The sequence below is a fragment of the Calidris pugnax genome, unplaced genomic scaffold (assembly GCF_001431845.1).
Source record: "Calidris pugnax isolate Ruff unplaced genomic scaffold, ASM143184v1 scaffold81, whole genome shotgun sequence".
NCBI classification, from domain to species: domain Eukaryota; kingdom Metazoa; phylum Chordata; class Aves; order Charadriiformes; family Scolopacidae; genus Calidris; species Calidris pugnax.
The window spans coordinates 2,673,044-2,699,484 of NW_015090880.1; the positions used below are offsets into that span (position 1 = coordinate 2,673,044).

Here is a 26,441-nt window from a genome sequence, read left to right on the forward strand (position 1 = left end):
TGACCTTATCACCCACCACTACAGCGACAGGCAAATTCTTTAGAGATCCCCATGACATTAGGAATCCTCACGATGAGGTTGTACAACCCAAACTTTATTTTAACCTGGACCCTGTGCAGAGTAGATCATGCCACCAAACTCATCCCTGAAAGCCTCTGGGCCATTTTAACACGCCAACAACAAGCTCAACAACCTCAAAGAACAGATACAAAGCTCCCTCAGCAGACCACCACCGGCCCCGCCTCTCCTCACACAAGGCGCGCTCTGCCCCATCCACCTGTCGCTGGGCCCTTTTATAGGCAGCGCGTGCTCATCCGGGTCCCTGTCCTGCTACGTACTTCGTCCTGATTGGCCCGAACGTCTTTAAAAGGGAAGCGCGTACGTGACAGGCTCGCCCCCGGCTAATGGCCGCCTGCCCACAAGATGGCGCCGGCGGGGTGAGGAGTAAAGAGGCGGCGGGCCCAGCTCTTTCTACAGCGTTTGAAAAACAGGAGCTTAAACTAAGCAAACAAACAAAAAATAATTCCTCGAATAATTAAGAAAAACCTCCAAAGTGCGAAGGGCAGGCCAGATCTCAAGCACAAAGCCTTCTCCAGCGAGCTTCAGTGACAGCTTACCAAGCGCCATGAAGCCAAGGGTCGAGTTTGAGAAGTGATTATATTAATAGGAGCCATTCAGTGCTTTATCTGTTCCAAGTGCTATGCAAACATTAATTAGGCAGCCGGGTAGAGAAATGCAAAGTGCTGCAGAACGGACCAAAATATAAATTAATTAATTACAGAACTGCAACAGATTAATCATTTTCCAGCTACCCTCTAACATCAAAGCACCAGTCATGGGAACAGCACGGCACCACAAAAAACGCTGAACAAATTGAATTGCTGCATCGTTTATAGGAGACCATCATTTAATATGTACAACAGTACTTCTTAGTTTAATTATTTATATTCAGACATGAAATTAGCAGAATTTCCTTTGTACATAACCTACATCTGCTTGGATAGGCGCATGAATTCAAACAGGCCTGTGGATGTTCATCTTTGGGTGAATTTTGAGTTTTAATTTTTAACAGAGCTGGATGCCTGATTTCATTGGAAAGTACTGATAAAAATTACAGTGATTTTTGTCCAACAATGGAAAACACTTGACTATATATTGGGTTTTTTTCCCCGGGAGTTCATAGCCATGCTCTAAATGCTCTGGCCTGAACCACTGCTGAGGTATTGGTTATGCTGTATCAACATGGGATGGAAGAACAATGAATGCCTGGACAGGCATTTATAAGAATATTGTCCTGTTAAAAAATTCAGTTCTGAAAAGAAACAAAACCATAACCCACACTGAAAATAAGCTCTACAGAATTATTTTTTTTCCCTGAGTTGTGCTCTTGTGTGCATATTTCTAGATTAGAAAACAGCATTTTTCAGCAGATAAAAGGTGAAGCGATGCTTTTGTTCCACCTTAATCAAAAATATGATAGAATTTGATATTGAAAAATATGATGCTGTCCCTGGATTTACAGAATTAAGCGCGCGCGTTGCTGGGATATCAGGGCACCAAGAACAGACTTCCCTGTGCAGACAGCCAGGAAAAAACCCATTGCTAAATACCACCCTAAGCCCTGTTGGGATTGCTAAAACTATGTATAAGTGTGGTAGTCATCTTATTAATTCACTGTACCTTTTCAGATGTGAGAGGCAATATGGCTAACATCTGATTTCGGATACCTGTTCAATCGTGAAACTCTTTATTTTTCACATAACAGAGCATAAATGTGTATAGAAATTGTGGGGTAACCTATATTCTCAGGGAGTAATGAAGGTATTTCCAAGTTTGAGGATGACCTTCCACGTTCCACTAAAAACTTGCCAGCGATCTTTGCGCAGCCCATTTAATCATGGAATCACAGAATTGTCAGAGGTGGAAGGGACCTCTAGAGATCATCTCCTGCTGCTAAAGCAGGATTGCCCAGAGCACATCACTCAGGACTGCATTCAGGTGGATCTTGAAAATCTCCAGAGAAGGGGACTCCACACCCTCCCTGGGCAGCCTGTTCCAGGGCTCTGGCACCCTCACCCTAAAGAAGTTTTCTCTCATATTTGAATGGAACTTCCCGTGTTCCAGCTTGTGCCTGTTGCCCCTCATCCTGTCACTGGGAACCACTGAAAAGAGTCTGGCTCCATCCTTCTTCAGCCCACCCCTTAGATACTTGTCAGCATTAATAAGGTCTCCCCTCAGCCTTCTCTTCTCCAGGCTAAAGAGTTCCAGCTCTCTCAGCCTTTCCTCATCAGGGAGATGCTCCAATCCCTCTGTCATCTTTGCTGCCCTACGCTGGAGTCTCTCCAGTAGTTCCCTGTCTCTCTTGAACTGGGGAGCCCAGAACTGGATGTGGCCTCACCAGGGCAGAGCAGAGGGGGAGAATGACCTCCCTCCACCTGCTTACCAGCCACACTCTTCCCTATGCAGCCCAGGATTCCATTGGCCCTGTTGGGGACAAGGGCACATTGCTGGCTCATGGATAATTTACTGTCTACCAGGACTTCCAGATCCTTGTCCTCAGAAGTGCTTTCCATCAGGTCCACCCCTAACCTATCTGTTGCCAAACAAAAGCTTACACAGCTGGGAGGCTTCAGGAAGAAGCCCAGATAGTGAAGAGCAAGAATGATGCTTCCTTATTCATTCACATCAGTGTAAAACAAATACTAGATGCAGTATTTTGGCTTGTGCTTCCTGGAGCTACTTCAGTCACCCCTCCAGGATAGAGCTGCAATAGCACTTTTCCCTTTGACAAAACAAACTTGTTGGAACAGAAGCATTATTACAGAGCTGCAAGACAAATGCATTTATTGAAGCTCTTGTGTTTACGAGGTGCTTGCTAAGAAAAAAAGGAGGGCTGGCTTGTGTGTTTGCTGTCAGCAGAGATCCTTCTTTTCAAACGGCAAGAACAAGCAGAAGGGCCAGAAGCCAAAGCCTCTAAGTAAGAGCCAGAGATGGAGATTGGGGGCAGGAGAGAAAGCTGGACTCCAGAGACACAAACCAACCATAAACGCTCCTTAAAAGCTACCCAAGTTCCTTTTGTGTTTTCTGTGGATCTTCGTGGGTTAAATTACATGATAAAATATGCATATGCACACTCACACGGGTAATGCGTCTCTGCAACTGCAGCTCATTAACATGCAAATATGACTTCAGCAGTGAAACTCACTGCTACAGGAAGTTAATGAGGCAAAGAATTGCATGAAAGTCACAAAAAATATAGAAAATTTCATTTCATATTTGTCCAGCACACTACAGGCATACGGACTGCGTCCCACCTTCATTAACACAAGTTGGTTTGACTGTGCGATGTCTTCTGGGTCCTGGTTCCTTCCCAGGCCCTACACAAATGCATTTCAGGGTGCACAACGGTCATGACTCGGAAGAGCTGTGTGTTATTTTTCACAGGCTGCTCTGCCTCTCATCTTATACTCTCCAAAACTCAAAATTATCGCCACCACAACTGCTCTTTGAGGAGTCCGACAGCCCTAACAAATCAAGAGTTATTTGGCACCAAAGGAGTAATTGGCTGTTACTGCTTCCCAGAGCTGACACCCAAAGAAAAGACCTCCTGAAAATATAATCAGAAACCCTGAATTGATACACATCAACTAGCGAGTCCAAAGAAAGCATCGTTAAGTTTTTATCTGTACGACCTTAGAACAACCAGCGAGAAAAGTAGACTGGTCCCAGCTTGGGTCATGGATTGAAAGGGGGTAGAGTTAAGCTCAGAAGGACCTTTAGCAGACTGGGTAGCTCCCAAAATTATGAGTAGAGTTGCACCTCTGGGTAGCTGGTTTAAGTACGTCCTGGGATTGATCTCGTTTTCTATCCGAGTGTTTTATCCTGCTGTGAAGAACTGTAATATCTGAACACTCAGTACATAAAATCAATAGCAATAGCCCACACGGACCGTGAACAGCCCTGGCACGTCTGTCTTCTCCTGGCACGTTGGCAGTGGCAGATAACTGGTCCCCTTAACGACGTGTTTGGGTACTCCGAGTGCTTCGGGTTTGACAGCTGTTTAATGGCTTGAATGATACGAGTTTGGAAGTTTTTATGCAATTTGTACTGAACAGATGTTCGTTTAGAAAGCACACGCACACAAAAAAAGCCAAACCAACAAGTAGCTGCTGGGACTGGCAGTAGCTGGAGGCCACCAGCTGCACCCAAAGGGGCACTGAGGCCTCTGCCACATGGGGACGGTGGGGCCGCCTGCCTCCACGGGGAGTTTGACAGGTCCATGCACAAAAGCCTCATCTTCCACCAATGGTGGCAGAGACAAAGATGGGACTGATATCTGGGCTGTGTGTCTGACGCTGATCAGCAGAACTAAGTATTCAATTTTTAGGTTTTAGCTCATTTTTCACAGGTAACTCAGTACTTAACACAGTTTCCCGGTCATTTGAGGGTCCGCAAAGCACTATGGAGGGTTGTTAGATAACTCTTCTGCATCCTATTATCTTTTTCTTTCATTTGTATAATTCGATTCTTAATCTGTTCTCATGGTCCAATGGTTTGATCAACATGAAAATAAAATATTATTTCCTAAATTGTTTTCTAAACTTAGAAATGAAGAAGAATTTAAGAGAAGAGCTCTCTGTTGTAGACAGGAGGAGAGCTTCCATCGCTCCTGGTTATCCCTGAAGCAGAGCCGCCGTGCAGGGCAGCAGGAGGAGTGATGACCCAGGAGAATTGGGCAGCCTCAGGCTCCCCAGTACCTCCCTGCTGCCCGGCAGGACGTGGGGTGGGAAGTTACTGGTCTACTTTTGAGTTTTTTCTTTGAGATCAACAGCTGAAATTCTCCACGAGCACCGTAATTACCGGCAGGGACAAACAAGCTTCCTGAGACCAGGTTAAAAAAAAAGAAAAGTAGAACATAAAAAATTCAAAAATTAAGAAGGGCTTAAAACTAAGGGGTTCCTTGTGTACAAACTTCTGTTTTACAGCTTTGTGCCTGATGCATTGAGCTGCTAAATAGCAACTGCTAGAGTGAACTACTTTATGGTCACCTCCTCCCACTTTGCAGAGCACGTTGATGGAGAACGAGACGATGCAAGGCATCGGGTATGGTTTCCTCCTTAATTCTGGAATATTTACAGATCTGACTGTGTTCGCATAGTCCATAACAGCACACAGCACTCACACAGGTCCGGGAAGCATCCTGAGACCGTTAGTTAATTAACAGCACTGCACCCAAACGAGTTAGCCCTGTTTCATGTTAACACCATAACTCAGAAATTCTCCATGAGCACCGTAATTACCAGCAGGGACAAACAAGCTTCCTGAGACCAGGTTAAAAAAAAGAAAAGTAGAACATAAAAAATTGAAAAATTAAGAAGGGCTTAAAATTAAGGGGTTCCTTGTGTACAAACTTTTGTTTTAGAGCTTTGTGCCTGCTGCACTGAACTGCTAAACAGCAGCTGCTAGAGTGAACTACTTTATGGTCACCTCCTCCCACCTTGCAGAGCACATTGATGGAGAACGAGATGATGCAAGGCGTCGGGTATGGTTTCCTCCTTAATTCTGGAATATTTACAGATCTGACTGTGTTCGCATAGTCCATAACAGCACACAGCACTCACACAGGTCCGGGAAGCATCCTGAGACCGTTAGTTAATTAACAGCACTGCACCCAAACGAGTTAGCCCTGTTTCATGTTAACACCATAACTCACACGGCAAAATCCCTTCCACGCCTACAGCTGGCTCGTACAACACCACAGGCAGACACACAAACTTCCCGATTTAAATCTGGTCCAAAGAAGTTGCCCCTAACTCACATCCTTCAGCAAAACAAAGGAATTTCCTCACTCATCACCTAATATAAAGCTCACAGAAAACTTTGGGTGCTCCTCTCCCCATAACTCTCTTAACTCTCCCTCAGCAGGACAGAGAAACTGATGCCGTGCCCTGAAAATATTCAGGGCACTGCAAAGATAACGAAAAAATGCCAATGCAGAACAGCGGGGGGAAAGTCACTGCTTATGGGATGCATTTTTCTAAAAAAAAAAAAAAAAAGTCCGACAGCCCTAACAAATCAAGAGTTATTTGGCACCAAAGGAGTAATTGGCTGTTACTGCTTCCCAGAGCTGACACCCAAAGAAAAGACCTCCTGAAAATATAATCAGAAACCCTGAATTGATACACATCAACTAGCGAGTCCAAAGAAAGCATCGTTAAGTTTTTATCTGTACGACCTTAGAACAACCAGCGAGAAAAGTAGACTGGTCCCAGCTTGGGTCATGGATTGAAAGGGGGTAGAGTTAAGCTCAGAAGGACCTTTAGCAGACTGGGTAGCTCCCAAAATTATGAGTAGAGTTGCACCTCTGGGTAGCTGGTTTAAGTACGTCCTGGGATTGATCTCGTTTTCTATCCGAGTGTTTTATCCTGCTGTGAAGAACTGTAATATCTGAACACTCAGTACATAAAATCAATAGCAATAGCCCACACGGACCGTGAACAGCCCTGGCACGTCTGTCTTCTCCTGGCACGTTGGCAGTGGCAGATAACTGGTCCCCTTAACGACGTGTTTGGGTACTCCGAGTGCTTCGGGTTTGACAGCTGTTTAATGGCTTGAATGATACGAGTTTGGAAGTTTTTATGCAATTTGTACTGAACAGATGTTCGTTTAGAAAGCACACGCACACAAAAAAAGCCAAACCAACAAGTAGCTGCTGGGACTGGCAGTAGCTGGAGGCCACCAGCTGCACCCAAAGGGGCACTGAGGCCTCTGCCACATGGGGACGGTGGGGCCGCCTGCCTCCACGGGGAGTTTGACAGGTCCATGCACAAAAGCCTCATCTTCCACCAATGGTGGCAGAGACAAAGATGGGACTGATATCTGGGCTGTGTGTCTGACGCTGATCAGCAGAACTAAGTATTCAATTTTTAGGTTTTAGCTCATTTTTCACAGGTAACTCAGTACTTAACACAGTTTCCCGGTCATTTGAGGGTCCGCAAAGCACTATGGAGGGTTGTTAGATAACTCTTCTGCATCCTATTATCTTTTTCTTTCATTTGTATAATTCGATTCTTAATCTGTTCTCATGGTCCAATGGTTTGATCAACATGAAAATAAAATATTATTTCCTAAATTGTTTTCTAAACTTAGAAATGAAGAAGAATTTAAGAGAAGAGCTATCTGTTGTAGACAGGAGGAGAGCTTCCATCGCTCCTGGTTATCCCTGAAGCAGAGCCACCGTGCAGGGCAGCAGGAGGAGTGATGACCCAGGAGAATTGGGCAGCCTCAGGCTCCCCAGTGCCTCCCTGCTGCCCGGCAGGACGTGGGGTGGGAAGTTACTGGTCTACTTTGAGTTTTTTCTTTGAGATCAACAGCTGAAATTCTCCATGAGCACCGTAATTACCAGCAGGGACAAACAAGCTTCCTGAGACCAGGTTAAAAAAAAGAAAAGTAGAACATAAAAAATTGAAAAATTAAGAAGGGCTTAAAATTAAGGGGTTCCTTGTGTACAAACTTTTGTTTTAGAGCTTTGTGCCTGCTGCACTGAACTGCTAAACAGCAGCTGCTAGAGTGAACTACTTTATGGTCACCTCCTCCCACCTTGCAGAGCACATTGATGGAGAACGAGATGATGCAAGGCGTCGGGTATGGTTTCCTCCTTAATTCTGGAATATTTACAGATCTGACTGTGTTCGCATAGTCCATAACAGCACACAGCACTCACACAGGTCCGGGAAGCATCCTGAGACCGTTAGTTAATTAACAGCACTGCACCCAAACGAGTTAGCCCTGTTTCATGTTAACACCATAACTCACACGGCAAAATCCCTTCCACGCCTACAACCGGCTCGTACAACACCACAGGCAAACGCACAAACTTCCAGATTTAAATCTTGTCCAAAGAAGTTGCCCCTAACTCACATCCTTCAGCAAAACAAAGGAATTTCCTCACTCATCACCTAATATAAAGCTCACAGAAAACTTTGGGTGCTCCTCTCCCCATAACTCTCTTAACTCTCCCTCAGCAGGACAGAGAAACTGATGCCGTGCCCTGAAAATATTCAGGGCACTGCAAAGATAACGAAAAAATGCCAATGCAGAACAGCGGGGGGAAAGTCACTGCTTATGGGATGCATTTTTCTAAAAAAAAAAAAAAAAATAGGCTTGCGCTTCCTGAGAGACATGTGGCACCGCATTGCAGAATCTCTCTGCATCCAATTTTCTGCCAGCTCAGAAACTGTCATAGCACATTTAGAAAGACTTGGAACCAAATTTCAAAAATAGGTATACCCATAAGTACCGGAATAAAAGTGGCTTTGTGTTCAGTAGAGCTAAGCAGAAGAAAGTAAACACTATTATAAGTAGTCTGCTATTACCTAAAGTGCTGAAAAAGTACCCTGACAACGTGCAGATATAAAAGGGAAGGAAGCACAAGTTACTCAACAAAGCAGTAAAACATTCTGAGCACCGAGCAGTAGGTAAATTAGAGAAATCCAGATGAACACCAAGGTGACATAAACATTAATTAAAACGCAACACTTCCCCCCCACCCAGAACCAAACACATGTTAAAGAAGAATAATCGCAAATTAAGGAGGAAATAATCAACGATAGCTGAATGGCAACGAGAGAGAATCAAAACAGGCTTCAATAACCCTGGTGTGATGGCAGCACCTGCCCCAGAGGCACTGGTGGAGAGACACAAGCCCAGTTCTCCCAGCAGCAGCCCACAGGCAGGTCCTGGGGCGTGAGAAGGTCAGCAGAGCTCTGCTGACCCTCTGCAAAGCCCAAACGTCTCCCAGGAACCGCTTCAGCTCCAGGGAAAAGGCACATTCCTCCGAAATTTCATTTTGCCAGGAACTCTCAAAACATTGCAACTCTCAGGGAAGAAAAAGTTAAACAAGGGCAGTTAGAGAAGACGGTTATATCGCTGAAATATGTTATTCTAATTATTTGTTAAATGGAGCGAGGTCTTTGCTGTAACATAACACCATTTTAATGGGATTTAAAGCCATACTCCACGTAGGTTTAATTGAGCATTGAAACGCTTAGCACATAACATGGGAAAACAACTTTCATCAACGGCAATTTTGAAGTGGAAACGGGCAGAGCAGACCTTGGAAACATCTCGCTTCTGCCGTGGAGGTACCCATCAGCAGTAAAAGGAGCTCGTTAAGAGCATCAGCTTGATCCCTTCAGCAACCTTTCCTAATGGCGCTCATGGAGCGGGGACTTGTTTTCCCACTGGCGTATAAAACGCGGTGCGCTTTTTGCATTAGCAGGAAATACTGTGGCCTTCTGAAATCAAAAGTTTTCAAAGTGACACTTTACCTGCAAGGCACACCATGAACGATTGCAGCACGAGCAGTTCCCAGAGCAACCTCATCTTCAGCTTCCCGGGGCAGAGGAGACCAGTCCAGTAACTACAGAAGAGAAGGGGGGCTCCTTGGAAACTTCAGGCAACCTTTAATCTGTAAAAGAGACAAATTACAAGGAGATTTAGGATTTTCTGCTCCTTCTGGTTCTGACAGTTTGGTTTTCTTTCCAGGAAAGCTGCATCTCAAGACCAATAAAGAAACTTTTTTAAACATTGCATTTAAAATCAGTCTGAGGAATGATTTGCAAAACTGGTTTACTCGTCAAGTGCTACTCACAATGTTCTTTTCTTCTTCAGATCACTGCTCTAGATCTGAAGAATAAAAGAAGATATCAGTATTATTTATAGAAATGCACGGAAACTTGCAGAGGAAACCAAACTTGCAAAATTAAGGGTCCGTGTACGCTGGGTACCAGGTGAGGATTGGGAATTGTAGCCCCATATCTGCATTTCCACTTGGGTGTTGTGAGATTCCTCCTGTCTCTCTACTCTGTCATCAGCAGATTCACTTGCTGCCTCTGCAGTAATCTGAAGTATGATTAATCAACTCTGTAGTTCAGAGCTAAGAGGAAAGTTATGAGAATTACTCTCACTTTTCTCTACAAACATCCCCCGGTACGTGAAGGACGTCATCTCCCCAAGGCGACACTTCCTAGGAAGAGTTCCCACCCTGCTCAGGAAAGGGGGATGCTTTTCCCATTTCAACCCCATTCTCATTGCCCCAAAACTTTTAAAAAAAGCCCTTAAAATATTTCCAGGCAAAATCTGATTTTTCCCTCACACTCTATTAAAACTTGTAAATAGTTAACATTTGTAAGCAGGCAATTTGAAGACTTCCTTAGCTTATCACTGCAACGTACCCCCCCCAACGCAACCCAGTGGGGGAAAAATGCCTCTTTTTTATGCAAGGAATCTTTTCCAGAGCAGGCATTGAAATATTAACAATAAATAAGTCAGACACACATTCTTATAATTTATTCCTATCACTGAAGGCTGGAAGTTAAGGGGCCTTCGTGCTTACAAGACAAACTGCATGACTAACGGCATGTGAAGGGGTATCATGAGAGGTCTCTGCTTAGCTTTTGTGAGTTAAAATTGATAAGATTCTCCTAATAAAGTCAGGTTCAATGCACCGAGAAGACTAAGAGTCTTCATCCTGTGATCTGAAGATGCAACTTTGAAGGGGGTAGAGATTAACTGAATATATTCATCTGTTCTCACAGACTGATTAGGCTAGCGGGGAGTTAGCAGGAAAAACTAATCAATGAAAACAAATAACATCTAAAGCAAATGATTAGAGTATTAATTATTAATTTTTCAAGAAAAATATCATCATAGACCTTTATATTGATTGACTCTGTATTTATAGTGAACTCAAAAAACGTATTTATTTATCCTATATAGTCTTCATACATAGATAAATGCTACTTTTCCTCTAAGCATCAAAATCCTGTTGGCTACAACTGCACCTATGCAGAGATTTATACCAAAGGCGAGTTGCTCTAGGTTTTACACCAGTTGAAGTGAGATTTGAGATAAATCTTGTATTCACCAGCAGCTGCTGAAATTCTTTCGTGTTCTGGTTTTCCCACGTATTACTCCCATCAATAAGCCCATCGTGTCACTCCTGAGGCTTCTCTTCATTACATTGCCATGCAACGCTCTACCATTGTTCTCCTCGCGCTTCGCAATAAGCTACGTGGGACTGAAACAGAACAATCACTTACAGCCTTCGATACCTAATTAAAAACACAAGAGGGATAGCACTTAGCAACTTAACCTACTGCCAGGAACCCATCTAAAGCACCTGCGGATCTGCCAGCGTGTGGAAGGGCTGATCAGATTCTCTCCAGCTACATGGATTAATAACAGCAGCCCTCAGCTTCTTGGCTGGCTGTAAGCAGGGAAAGTATGATATCTGCCTTTTGGTTAAAAAAAACCTAGGGATATAAAACCCTAGATCCGACCAAAGTCAACTGAGATGCCTCTACTTATCACCATACCCTTTGAGGATGGTGCTTCTGGAGACGTGATGGAGCTGAGGGACAATTCTTCACGGAGGACCGTGGAGATGGCTGTCTTATTTGCAGGTCCCCAGCCTGTTTGTGTCACATCCCTGATACTCTCTTGGAACTGAGATTGTTGGTTTGGTATTTTATTCCCTGGTTTTCCATAGAAGCAAGAAATGTCTTGGATAGCCTTCAATTCATTACTCCTCTCCACTGCAACTCCTCCTCTTACCAGACCTTATCCTGACTCTCCATTGCTTTGGGAAGAAATCTGGCTACTTTGTGGTTTTTGCAAACTAATTTATTTTTTTTTTCCTCCTTAGGAAATCATGCTTCTCTAAGCATTTTAAAAACTAATACAAAGCATTTCAAAATCACTAATGTAAATTAGTTTTTAGCTTAAAAGGGCATTAAAAATAGCAGGCTTTCTTTCCTCCCAAGATGTTTTAACACAATCATTGGGTCTTACTCTCAGCCAAAAATAAAAGCTATACTAAAAATAGGCATTTTTAGTACTCAGGACATTTAATTATTAAGTTCAGTGAAAAAGCTGAAAGTCTTCCCTCTTACTTAGTTATTCAAAATATACTCCAGAGAACCAGCAGACGGCAAGAGGGTCATGTGTGTGCTTCAAAGGAAGAATTTTTAGCTATCTGAATGGAAACAGTCACTTCTGGTATTAACCAACTGCCAATACGTGACTGGGGCTGGTATTTCCATCGATGTTAATGGCAACCCCACGCACTCATAGCCAAAGTATATACCCTGCCATAATCACCTTTGAATATATTGCTAGAAGAGGAGTATCTAGAGAATATAGAATATCCTCTGTATCCTAGAGGATACTCTACCATGTCATTTTCTAGCTATGTGGAACAGAACCACATTCTGTCGCTGTGCCCAGAATAGCTATTGCTGAATTAAGCGTGTGTCATTTTCTAGCTATGTGGAATAGAACCACATTCTGTTGCTGTGCCCAGAATAGCTATTGCTGAATTAATATTTAAGCTTCACCATCTTCCCGGTGCTCTGTAACAGCCCCCTCTGGAGCAGCACAACCACACACCAACCCTCAGACCGAGACATCCCCTAACAACAGCTTTAAAATTTCAGAAAGTTTCCCAAAAAGAAAACGACGCCTGTCTCGACATAAAAAGCAGTGGGAAGTAAATCAGATAATTACCATTAAAAAAAATATATTTTCCTAAGGTTAAAATATGGCAGTATTCAAGTTAGGGCTACATTTTCATTTCTCATGATGGTTCCCTATTTCACATGTGAATGAGTCCAATCTTCAAAATGTTTTCCCCGTAACCCTCGCTGCTGTGCGTATCAGCAGGTCCATTGTTCACAGCTGTGTGGAAACTGCTGAAACACGGTGACTTTTTATGGCCACAACTCGAGGAAAGGCAACATTTGTGCATGAGCAAAAGACAGATAATTGAAAAGGTCCTTCCCATTTCTAAATGTTTTCCGACTATAAAATCCCAGGGGGGTTCACGCTGCCTCTGAAGAATATAAGAAGCCTGAAAACTTGTAAAGGTTTAATATTTTATTTCCAGAAGGAAGTGTATGTAGTTTCAGCACTACACAAGCTGTATTTTTCAAGATGAAAATGAGATAGCAGTGCTTCAGTTTGGAAGTGCATCCCATTAGAAAGCCTAGTGCCAACACAGGCGCGGATGTCTTTTTAACTTGACTTTTGGCAATGCACCCATTGCAAATTCTTTTGAAAGGCACCTTTGTTTGTAATTGGATTCTGACAAAGAAGGTTGACTCTAAGAACTCAGACTGCAGTCGGGTATGAGGGGAAAAAAAAAAAAGATGTGTGCAGTAGAAACACTGGCGGGGAATTTTTCTGGGTTAGTAGGCACGGCTCTTTGTCGCTACTTTGGGTGTTTAATGATGAGCAATTCTGGAAGAAAAATAAAACAGAAATGAAAAACCTACGGCTAAAGTGTACGGACGCATTCAGAATGTGAAAAATACTTTTGTAAATACCATGTGCACTATATGAACTCCCAATGTTGTGAACGTTCTGAAGGAAAATGTGCAAAACATGCCCCAGACCCCTCAGTAGTGCAGCAGCAGCAAGAAGCCTTTGCAATCATCTCACGTCCTTCTGCTGCACGTCGGTGTGCTGCACAGTGCCAATTCTGCTAAACTCCAAAATAAATCACTGTTAATGAAGCATGCTGCACATACAGACAGCAACAGGCATCTTTTAATCACCTCAACAAAGGAAGAGCTCAGGGTAAGCACAAACCACTCTGAGATGTGAGTTGGTAGATTTAAGGTGGTGCCGACCCTCCGGCTGTCACAGATCTGACCTGAGGGCAAGAGCCAGTAGCTGATGTGAATTCCCTGCTTTCCTCAACAGCAACAGTAATTCACGGTGCCAAAACCTCCAAAGAATTACCAAGCTTCTTAAACAGGAGTATCATAAAATACTATAGTGTCATCCCCAGAGGTGTTCAAGGCCAGGTTGGATGGGGCTTGGAGCAACCTGGTCTAGTAGGAGGTGTCCCAACCTAAACCAATTTATGATTTAAGTAATTAACAAAAATAATCTTCAGGCTTGGATGCAGAAGAGGGAACCAAGCTGTGGCCAAGAGATGTCCCTGCCCAGGGCAGGGGGGTACAGCTAGATGGTCTTTAAGGACTGGTCTAGTAGGAGGTGTCCCAACCTAAACCAATTTATGATTTAAGTAATTAACAAAAATAATCTTCAGGCTTGGATGCAGAAGAGGGAACCAAGCTGTGGGTTACCCGACTGCTGTCTGGTTGTGTGGAACTTGGGGCAGTAGAGCTGCTGAGAGCAGGGCATAAATGGGCACATGGCAAATATCTGCAAGAACACCTACGTTGGATGCATATTTCAGGTCAAGGCTGGAAAGACCAGCCCCAGCAAAACCCAAGCACAAAAGTTTAGCATAAACTCAAATTCCTCTCATTTATATAAAAAAAGTAGAAAATAAGGCACTGGAAGTTTTCTGAGATTCAAAAGAAACCTTTTTCCCCAACATGAAGATACCTTCGTCTAATATACGCATACACAAAGATCTATATCTATCAAATATGTGGTTGCTAGGTAGTTCCCAAGTCTTAAACACAACTAAAAAGTCTGCAAAGCTACACCAAAATGCCATTATCCATTTTTCTCTCCATTCTCTCCAAGCACACTTTCCAAAAGCTCTCAGACTTCACAGACTCAATTGTTTAAGTCCCATTTTTTGACAAAACACTGTAACATGTGTTCATGCCCCTTTAAGGATCAGTGTTAACAGAGAAATATTGAAAAGTAAATGGCTAGTTTTAAGTGAAATTATTTAACTTTAGAACATTTTAAAGGCTTTACCTGAAATTCTGATTTTTGACCCCTCCACGCCACATTTAATGGACAACGCGGCCATTTTTGTGAAGATAAATGCAATGAAAGGAGCTGGCCATCAGTTCCTTTAAAGTCCCCAAATACTCTAAAAACTGAGGCATCCTCTCTGGAAAGAAACATTCATGGAGCCCCGTGTTCACTGGCAGCACGGCTGTGGCTGCCACACTTCCCTCAAATGCTTTTCAGGAGAAAGCAATACGAAAATTTCAACTTTGGGAAAGGAATTAACATTGAAATTCATTTCTCCTCCTCACTGCCCAGCAGGAAAAAATTACCTGCTTATTTTTAAAAACAGAGAGATGGTTTGCCTCCACAGAGTCCCTTTGAGCTTTGAGCTCACCCTCGCAAACCTCTTTGCAGGACAGGGGTTGTTTTTTTTTTCCTGTTTGATCACTTTGGAAATTTTCAATTTCCACTTTACCGGAGGCCAATTCTATAACTTTACCGAAGGGTGGGTATAACTGCCTGAAAAGCCATAGCTGGAGAGTAATTACTGAGAGTTCACTGCCAAAATGAGCCTGTCTTTCGTCTCCTGGTTGCCAGTGTTTTTATTAGTGGCAGCAGTGGAAGAGAAGGTGTGCTCATTCAGTCTGCCGGTGACACTAAGAGGCTGCAGGTACCTCCAAGGATGCGAGTGTAATTCAAAAGCATCTTGATAAATTGGACATAAAACCAGCCTAAAACAGAAGGATGAAATTGCATAAGAGACAAGTGCAGTAAATAGGATGATGCTGCATTAAATAGCACAAACAAATGCCGGGGAGCAGGCGGCCGGGTGGTAGCTCTGCACTGATCCCCACGCCAGGGAACGGGGCAGCGATGCCCTGTGACACCACAAGCAGCAAAAAAACCCTGCTTGGGATGGATAAACTGGATTTGCAGGTCCTTTTAATCCAAAAATTTCTGCTGTAACAAGCTGTCACCCTCCCCAGCACAGGGAGGGGCTCGGATGCACGGATTGCTGCACGTCAAGGAAGATTTGCCCCAAACAGAAGCATCCAAAGAAGAACACCACAAAGGATTAGATGTCTGTAAAACACATCCTGTAAATAAAAGTCAAATGGAGTTGCTTAACCTAAAGAATAATGAAGAGAAAACAGCTAATGGTACTAAAATATGTAAAAGACTGATGGAAATAGAAATAATTTGTTCCCGCAACCAAAGTGGATGCAACAAGAATGAATATACAAAAAAGATTAAGGTTTAGACTTCTGGAAAAACTTGTTAAATCCAGCTCAAGCAGAGGGATGGGCTGTCCAAATAGGCTGCAGAATATGTATTGTCGATGCTCCTTAGCCATTTGTAAAATAAAGTTCAGAATGACAAAGATACAGACAGTGTGTATTTTGCTTCCATGAACACCAGTATTTGGAAGGGGGTGGAGAGAATTCCAAACGTTGGGTTTCTCCAGTCCTGTTGCTGCTGGTTGCAAGGTGAGGTTGTTCCCCATCTAATGCAGAAATTGGAAGGACAATAACCTTGAGCCTCCGATAATTAATTGAAAGTCACTCAGACTGATGCACGGAACGGTAGCACAGAGGTGTCCTCTATAAATGAAGGTTAAATAAACTGTTCGGCTTTAGTAAGGGGTCACGGGGTGAAAGCAATGAGGCTTCTTTCACATAACACAAACAATGTTTTTTCCTAAATTAAAGAAAATTGCTTTAGCTGTGAAAGGGGTTAAACAGTGTTATTCCAGGCGATGAGGATGAGGAATTAACTCGTAACAAGGTTGCGGCAGAAACAAAATGCTAACAGCAATTGGGGAAAAGCAGCAGGATTAGACCATTTTCAGTGGGATTGCATCAATACTTCAGCCCATGAGGATGTGAGAACGTCCTTCTCACAATTTGGTGGCCAAAAGCAACATGGAAGCTGGGCACCTTTGGGAGAACGTTGTTAGTGTGAGGGTCAGGAACCACATCATCCAGGGGGAAATAGTGAAAAAGCAGCGATCCTGGATGAGATGATTCTGAAGGGCTCTAAAGTGCCCAAGATGCTTAAATCCTGGGCAAATTTTGGTCCTGTTCCTCAGAAATAGCTGTGACACACTCCTCCCAGCAACATCCTGGCCATGAGCAGCTCCGGTCTCCTGCCAGTCCCTGCTCCCAAATGCCGGCTCTGGCCCAGATTTGGACAAATGATCAAATTTCTAACCCTGATCCATCCTCTAAATACTTTGCCGAATCCAGGTCTGTGTGTCGGGAGAGGCACAGGCTCCCCTTAGCAGATGCAACCAGTGACCTGCAAAATTGAACGTCCAAAAATAGAAGGTGCCTAAAAGATGTGTTCCCCAACAGCGCAAATCTTCCCAGAAATACTTTTTTTTGATGTACACATCACTGAACCTTTTCAGCACTCAAAAGACAGGTGTGGTTTTTTCCTGCGGTGGTAGCTGTTGTCATAAACGAGTCCTGAGATTAAAAATTGGCCTTCCCTTTTGCATAAGGGGAGAGAAAAGGGAATTTGAAGAGATGGCCCGGGGAGATGAAGGGTAGCAGGAGCTCGCCGGTGGCATCTCTCGCCGAGCTCTCCTCGTCCTCACAGCACGTCTGTCAGATCCTGATCTATCTCAAGCTTCTTTGCTGAAATTATCCCTTCCGGAGTTACACTTCTACACGATTCACACATTATGAAATATATACGGGCACAGTGTGCCTGATGAAACAAGTGACACACACGCAGCGTGTTCCTGAGACACGCTTATGATAAATGGGAATGAAATGCTTCAAAAAATTAATTATTTAAAAAAGAAAGACAGCATCAGTTTCTAACACTGCGTTTCCTCCTTTGGGCATTTGCTCGCGTTCACTCGATAGAGATTTCATTTCGCTGTTCAGGGGAGGTAAAGCACCTCCAAAAGATGTGAGTTCCCACCTCGCTCCCATCATTTATATGTTGGGTGGTTGGGTCTTTGGTGGTGCTGTGCCCAAGCCACCTCCTCACCATCACACGACCTGCCACCGCTCGGTCCACACCCCGAGAAACTAAGGACTGCATCCACCAGATTAAGACAATAAATAGAATTCTAACATCATCAGCAGAGATTGCTGGAGGAATAACTCAGTGAAGTGCCCACTGCAGTGAACTACCATCCCCAGAGTTTGAATACAGTTTTTTCTATGTAAGTTTTTTCGACACAAGCGCTCTGTAACTTATGCTGTTTATGCCCGAAGAAACTGGCTGGTGGGGCCAGCTCTGTTAGTGGTGGGACAGGCAGGGAGACACCTTGTTGCTAATGTAATAGGAGTATAGAAATAATCATCCCTGACACCATCCCTTCCAGACTTGTTAGATCAGGAAGTGTAGTGATTGGATGAGGGGTAATGGTTTAAACTGCAAGAGGGGAGATGGAGATGAGATCTCAGGAAGAACTTTCCTGTGAGGGTGGTGAGAGCCTGGCCCAGGTTGCCCAGAGAAGCTGTGGCTGCCCCATCCCTGGAGGGGTTCAAGGGCAGGTTGGAGGGGGCTTGGAGCAACCTGGGCTGGTGGGAGGTGTCCCTGCCCAGGGCAGGGGGTGCCACTGGGTAATCTTTAAGGTCCCTTCCAACCCAAACCATTCTATGATTCTACAGTTAGAAACTCTTAGAAGCAATATAGCTACTTTATCTTCATGCAGAACCCAATGCCACATCCTAAAGTCTGATTAAAGACTCTAGATTGTATGAAAATAGTGAGTTAATAACAAACCCACACTCTTTTACTGTTTTACCACGTGGCAGGATTCCCCACACAGCTTTACCACCCGCAAAACCAACTCCAGGGAAGCAGTGTAACATGTCCCTTTGCCCTCTGAACCAGTCAATCAGAGCACAGTTTTCCACTGAAGAAAAAAATGAAAGAAAAAAGCCTTTTAATTACTAGCCACTGACCTACCACACATCACCCTGTTACAATCCTTACTCTGTCTCTTGCTCCCAGGAAACTGTCTTTGCCCTGTAAAACCTGAATAATTTGTGGTCATAAATCATCTCTGGGTAGGGGGATCTGGGTGACTAAAGGCAACTCTAAATTAAGGCCACTGGTGTTAATTAGTGGTCACTGTGTATTGTTCTGCCTTTTCCATGGAAGGGATGTATCAAGAAACACTTGCCCAAGGCAGCACCTCTATCAGGTAACAGCCAGCTTTTCTCAACACAGGAAAAGTCCATCCCACCACAAACTCAGCACTTTGCTCAAACCAGGAGTAACATTGTCATCATAAAAACCTGCAAGCAGTGAAACTTCATGGCTTGGCATTTTCCAGAAATTAGAATTTGCTATCTTTTAGAGAGTTTTTTACTGAAAGTTGTCTAGAACCTTCAAACTTACTAGTTACCTTAACACCTACCAATTTAAAAACAATTCCCAACTTCATGCAGAGTAAAATTTTCAATGCAGTGTTTTGTAAGATGAAAGTGAATGGCTATCCCATGTATCCAAGCAATGAATGATGAACTCTGCATAAAATAGCAGCTTTAGGGAGAGCAAAACTAACTTGAAGGGCAAAAGATATTTGAGTTGGTATTCAGTAGGTCCAGCCTCTTCTCCCTTATCCATATCACTGACCCACCATCAATGGAAATAGTCTGTGAATTGAACATATTCAATTTTTATCTTTTTTTTTTTCTTTCTTCTGATAGCAAAGACTGTCAGTGAGACCTGAATGCAGAGCAGAGCACACGACCAAACCTGGCTCCAGGCAGGACCCTGCAGCCACCTCCATAGCAAAGCCAGCCCATCCTGGTCCCCAAACCAGGTCTCTCTTCCCAGCAGAGAATACAGACGCACTGGGAAACTCCAGGATGCAAAATTAAACTGTCAGCCAAAGTGGGGTATTAAGCTCCATCTCAATTCTGATCATAAATTTCCAAAAGAAATAAGGGTTAATTTATTACTGTCTCCGTTTGACAGAACATTGTGCCAAAGAAACAAGGCTCAGGGGACTCTGCCCAACAATGAAGTTGCTTTTATCCCCAGGTTATGGCCTCCAGATAATGAATCAATGCAGTTTCACTCTCAGGGTAACATTCAAAGTTATCATTCACTTTTGAATGGGTCCATTCCCCAAAATGAACATTATCAGAGAGCATTATCTTGTACAGGAGAGAAAAAATGACGCAAAAATATTGAAGGTATTTCCATGATATCTCTAGAATCAGCATCTTGATAACATTTTACTTTTCACTTCTGGAGCTTACAAAATAATCCATTTTATTTCAGAACGGAAAGGAGAGCTTTCTCCCTAGGAGTTCCACAGGGAGAATGGAGCGTGTTGGACACACAAGCCAGTTACGAGATGCGCTTTGCCCAGAGTTCCACCTTCCTTCAGTGCCACAAATTGGATGTTTCTTAAGGGTATAAAACAGAACTTCAGAACGAAAAACAAGCAGCCAGTTTATTAACTGTGAAAAGCTGATAAGAAGCCAGTCTCACGCCCGGCCTATTCCTGGGAAGGCAGGCTACAAAAACAACAATTCCCTCATCACCTATTACCAGCAGAAGGTTTCAAATCCAGATAATTGAGATGCTTGGACCTAGAGATATTTTTAACTGTTTTGTGAAATTCAAAAATCATCTAGGGAAGGAAGAAACCAAAACACGCCAACCATTTTGAGATCACCAACACGTGATTTAGTGTTTTCCCTGTCAAATATGTTGGAAGGGACCTTAAAGATCATCTAGTCCAACCATCAACCTAACTCTGACAAAAAAAAACCAAAAACACAAAAAAAAGAAATAGGAAATAAAAATTACTAAACCATATTCCTGAGGACCATGTCTACCCATCTTTTGAACACCCCCAGGGATGGTGCCTCAACCACTTCCCTGGGCAGCCCATTCCAAGGCTTGATAACCCTTTGGTGAAGAAATGTTTCCTAATATCCAGCTCAGTGCTTTATTTCTGCTGGGATGCCATAGATATTTTACTCCTCTCAGACAAAAAGAAATCCTCCCTGATTTTTCAAACTAATGGCATCCGTTGAGTTATAAATATTATTATTTTTTTTACTGACAAAAACAGGCTTCCCCCAGCAGCTGGGAGCAGAAGTAAAGAGGGTGGATTTCTCTCTTAGCGTACCAAGGCCTAAATTCTAGCTCATAGGGGATCTTTCAAGAAGTCAACATAGTCCATAGGCTGGGTAAATAAACGTGTCTGAATGTGGTAAAAAGCAAAATCTATACTTTGGTGATCATATCCTGTAACAATTTTAGTGGCCTGAGGTGGCACTGCCAAATATTTTCTGAAATACCATTTCCAGCTGATAACCCCCCGGTACCTTTAGTCAGTTTGAATCTGAAAGATTCGCACAGTCTGGGCACAGCCATGTCCCAGAAGGCTCATGCAAATAATCAAAGCAAGTTATATATCAAATATTCAAAACAATACCAAAGCTAAACGATGAGCTACCAGAGCCCCCCCACCCGGCCCCCGTGACCCACCGCTCGCCTGGGATAGCCAGTTCTTAATAAAACCCCTCAAAATTCTTGAACTCTGAAAAATTAGTTGCAGAAAACATTCCTCACAGCTTCTTGTTACTCCTGTTGTTGTATAAAATAGTAAAAATGGATTTTAACTTCAGGCTAGGAAAACTTACATAAAGTTCTCAAAATTCCACTAACGGTATTTTGTCATAAATGTACCCCATTTCTCACTCTTAACAAAAAAAAAGTAAAACATACTTATTTTTAATGGGCCTGTCTATTGTGTGGCTATGTTTAGCATTGTATAATTACTTCATTCAAGTAACAAGACAAATCAACCATGTACAGAGTCTATTTTTTGGTGTTTTTTTAATTGCTGGCAGTAAGTAGATTCAAGTAATGAACTTAAACTCCCGGACCTGGCTCTCGGAGGACACAATACCCAGGGAATAGCTGGTTATTCTTGAACTCGGGGAAGACTTTTTGCCTCTCAAAGCTTTCTTTCTAGCAGAATTTAAGTTAAGAAAGACCAGACCCATGCATATAAGAAAGAAAAAAGATATGTATATACAACTTTGCACATTTTACATAAAGATAAGAAACGGTTGCATGGCTGAGCTCACAGGCTATCTTAGACCTTTGGACCTGTTTCATGGGTTCAAGCTGAAGATGTTCTGCACCACAAGCTCGTTAGGAGATCACAGCAATGTTAACTCTGTGTTGTGTTAGCCCAGCAAACACCAGTACCTCTTAGCAGCACTCAATTACATCATATTTACCATGAATTTCTATATGCACATTAAAAATACAATGTGACTGTCCTACCCTTGCTTCTGGCTCTCAATTGATCTGTAAGAGACAAAAAAAACATCTTGGGACAGTTTAAATGACAAAGGAGCCCAGACAGAAGTTTGACACGAGGTGTCAGAAAGTGGTTCCCTGCTCTTCGGGTTGTCTTCCCAGGAGACCATGTCCTCAAGAGGGAAAGCCTCCTGAACACAGGCACCTTCAGTCACTTCTCCAATGTGCTTACAACATCCCAATATTAAATTCCAGTGAATATTAAGTGTTTTTGAAGGTGACGTTGGGGCTCTTGCCTTCAACCTGCTTTGGGTGCTCCACTTCTCACCACACTTGCCTCCGAGTTGGCGGTGCACAGTTTATAGCAGAGAACCAACTGGCTCAGCTGCTCATGTGAAACCAAGGAGCCCACGCAATGAGACAACACAGCAAAATATGAGACATTACAGACTCCCAACCTGCTTTTCCTCCTGCTGTCAGGGGACTATTTCCAGCAGCGAGGCCGGGAACGCACATGGGATGTCAAGTGAAGGCACAGCCTGCCTCCTGCGCATCCTTTGGGGTTCTTCTGACTGCAGAAATAGCCATGATGTCACCCTTTTCCTTTGCAAATCTGAACTAAAGACAGCTGAGTCAAGATCCTGTTTGTGATATTTTGCTCACAAATAGTCTGGTTTTACACCTAAATGTGTTAGTTTCATAAAACTGAAAGGGAAGCAGATAAATGGAGGTCTTGCGTTGACCATGAATTTATAGAACGGGTTATTTTAGCTGTGAAATCAGTTGATTGGAATGGCTGAGATCTTCAGTCTGAACTGAAGACAATTTTTCCCTCTCCCTGTGAGATTAAATGCTCCCAAATCAACCAACCACATGGCCAAAAGAAGACCACCTGAGGCTGGAGGGATCCCTTTGCCATGCTGGCTCCATGTCTGATAGCAGCTCTGGTGGACATACAAACTCTTTAAGGCTTGGTGTACAAAGAGAAGTGGGCGCTGCTGCTCGGGCAATGATGTCATTTGGGGTTATTTTGGGTTAGAATCTAGGGAATAAATAGGCTGTAACAGAAAACATACTGGTCTCCTAGTACATTGGAACCTCGTTAGCAATTTCAAAGCCGCCTCAAAACTGTAGATGACTGCCGTTGAACACAAGTGCCATGGGCACAGCAGCGGGTGCCTGCCTGATGTGGCTGGAGGTTATGGCCAGTGAGAGCCCACCAGCCCCTTGCCCCAGGCTGCAAAGAGAAGGCTGGGGACACCCCCAGCTGGGAGTCCTGATCACAGAATGATACAGGGTTGGAAGGGAGCTCTGGAAATCATCTCCTCCAACTCCCTTCACCCAGAGCAGGTCGCATAGGAATGTATCCAGGTGTGTTTTGAATGTCTCCAGAGAAGGAGACTCCACCACCTCTCTGGGCAGCCTCTTCCAGGGCTCTGCCACCCTCAAAGTAAAGAAGTTCCTCCTCATTTTTAGGTGGAACTTCCTGTGTCCAAGTTTGTGCCCATTACCTCTTTTCCTGTCACTGGGCACCACTGAAAACCGACTGGCCCCAGTCACGCACAGCTTGGCACTTGGGAGCCCCTTGGAGATACCTCCTGCCAGGAAAATAAGTTTCTACAGCATACAATTTGAAACCTGTGGCTGAAGCCCAAGTGACTCGCTAGGAAGTTGGGGGAGGACAGGAGCTGCTGGATGTGTCAGGGACACGAAGCGTGGCCGGCAGACCAACAACGTGTGGAGCAGAACAGAGTGACTCCTGTGACACCTCCCTGTAATCACTGCTGGTATTTGGCACGCTCCATAATGCAGTCCTTTTTGCTCTGATTTAATTACTAAACATAAAAGGAAATAAACTTCCGAGTGAAAACAAAGAAATTGCACTGCGTGTAATTTATGGGAGCTATTCCTCAGCTGAAGACCATAAAGCCCCGCATGTTTACGATACCCTATTAGAGGGCTGAAAACACACTTGCATTTGCCTATATTGACTATGCAGATTATGTGATATTACTGCCTTTTTCTGCCTCGGCCATTTTTCATACAAGTAGTGCATTTATTTAAAGGCATCCTTGCACTGAGCATTGGCTCCGGTTAGGAAAAAAAAATAAAATAATAATATCACCCTGGCTGTGTACTCCCTCATTGCCAGAGGCTGTCAAGCTGGTAAGTGCCGAGCAGCTGGCAGAGATACACAAAAAAATAAAAGGGAGGGGGGGGCACCACACACAGTTTTGTTTTAAATCTGGAATATCAATCGTTGGAGGAAGCAACCCCACGGCCAGACAAAAGAAGAACCCTCTCTGCGGTGGATAACTCTGTCAAGTGATCTGAGCCGCCTGGCATTTCAGGAGTGGCTGGATGGTAGCAGGAGGATTTATTGAGATACCACATTAAGCCCTCGGTTTTCTTGTCGTAGGAAACAGATGAAAGGAAATAAGGTTTGCAAACTTGACTGCAGCATTGATTTATCTATAACGGCTTCAAAAGGTGCGAACAGAAACGTGTGTTCCTGTTATCCCCGACTTAGGGCTCTGCAAACCTTCCACTCCTGCGAGCAGAAGACCTGGGGATGATGGTGGTTCAGAGCAGAGCACGGTCCTGATACCTCCTGGAAGCTGCTCCCCCTTCCCAAAGCCACAGCAGTGGCCCAGGAGGAGCCACCTGAAGCTCCTCTGCCCATTGCCCAGGGAGAGGGCACAGGAGGAGAGGAAAAGAGCCAGGGTCTGGATGACACCAAAGCCATCACCAGTGTGTAGATTTCCAAGCCTTTCCCTTTTCTAAGCCATTCCCTGAACAACCAATTCTTCTCCCACCTTGTATGGATGGGGCCATCATGAAGAAATAGAATGAATTCACACTGAATTCATCCCCTTCTCCATCTCTTGCCAGCTCGCAGACAGGCCCAGCCATCTACTGAATCACATCTAAGCCATACGTTCTAGTACTGCGTCAAAAGAGTCCTTTTTACTGCCTATTAAACCCCGTTTTATTATCTCCTAGAGTGCTAATTGTCAACTTTTCAACCTTCATCTGCATCTTATCTTTATGCGCCAACTCATTTCCAGCCGCAGTCAATATTTTCCACTTCTCATTTTGCAAAGATGGAGCTGTCAACTCAAATTTAATACATTCAATATTTGGCAAAACTTCTTAGCAATTTCTGGGCATTTCTGAGACAACTTCTTTTTAAAAAATTTGTAACATCTTGAGTTGAAAATAAAAGTAGAGTCCAAAAACAGAAAACAAAGTGTAAGAAATTAGAACATTAAGTGTGAGAAAAGGATGAAAAGCATGTCTGAGTAAAAATATCTCCCACTTCAGGAATCTGGTCATGCTGAAATTGTCATCTTCGTCTTTCCCATAATCACTCCAAAGGAGGACACGGATTCCCAACAGCTCTACTGCTTTTCTAAATCGTTACCATAAAGCCAGGACTGAAAACAGGATCAGAAGTCAGGTTATTTAACAGCAGGTTTTCCAGTACATGATGGAGAGCAGTCCTAACCCATGGCTTTAGTTGTGTCCTCGACAGCCTGGTGTTAGACCTCTCAGAGTCCTGCATGGCCCCAGCAAGGCTCAGAGTCCCTCCGTCCCCAGGAGGGGAGAAGCCACCCATCATGGTGGATCCCAGGGGTCCTGGGAAGGAAACTCTGCCAAGGACAACACTCCTGGCAGGCAGAAAGGAGGACACGAGGCAGAGCATGGTCTGGTAGGAGAGAAACCCAGCAGCAGAGGAGAAACCAGGCACCAAGGACAAAACACAACTAGTAGGAGACTCTCCAAAAGCAGCCACCTGAGGGGTGGTTTGAGACTCCAGCTGTGAACGAGGAGGACAGACTCAGATTATATTAGGGTTTTCCCTTGCCATATAATTAAAAGGACCTTTCGAATAGCTAGATAAGAATTTATTGCACGTCGTAAAACTTAAATCCTACAGTTTAAGTTACAACAGTAGTATGTTAATTTATCTTCTGTTAAGACAGTTAAAACAATGACTAGTAGCTATAACCAGTGAGCAGAAATAGCCCATTTTACGACCTGACTTACAGCTCATTGATGCTAATAGAAGCCTATTAGCTCCAGTGGGCTTTGGATACGACGACAGCGGAAATAATAGAAATGGCACTGGATGGAAGGAAGATTTTAATCTGATATATACCTGCATCATAGAATTTATCAGTTAAATCAGTTCTATGTATAGGATACCCATTGAAAAAGAACTATAAACATTACAAACTTTTGCCAACATTTAACAAGGAGCCCCTATTTCATTTTATTTTAATTAAAGCAGCAGCTAAAGGCACAGCCATTAAATTCTCCAGCATTTTTACGGCTACCACGTTATCAAGGGGAACTCTGCGAAATACCCAAAGTGAGCCAGAAGTTAGAGATAAGCCAGGAGAAAGATAAATATTTCAATCAAAGTGATGCTTGTAAGAGAACTGGCTGAGTGGCAT

At 43.6% G+C, this 26,441-nt stretch overlaps 1 protein-coding gene across 1 annotated transcript in view; it reads right to left on the reverse strand.

Annotated features, from left to right (window-relative positions):
• CNTN4 (contactin 4) overlaps nt 1–26,441 on the reverse strand; it is a 373,607-nt gene that overhangs the window by 178,922 nt on the left and 168,244 nt on the right. Inside the window, exon 3 of the mRNA XM_014946726.1 lies at nt 9,330–9,469. Coding sequence (XP_014802212.1) covers nt 9,330–9,384 — 55 coding nt within the window. The 5' untranslated portion in view covers nt 9,385–9,469. The remainder of the gene's footprint in view (nt 1–9,329; nt 9,470–26,441) is intronic.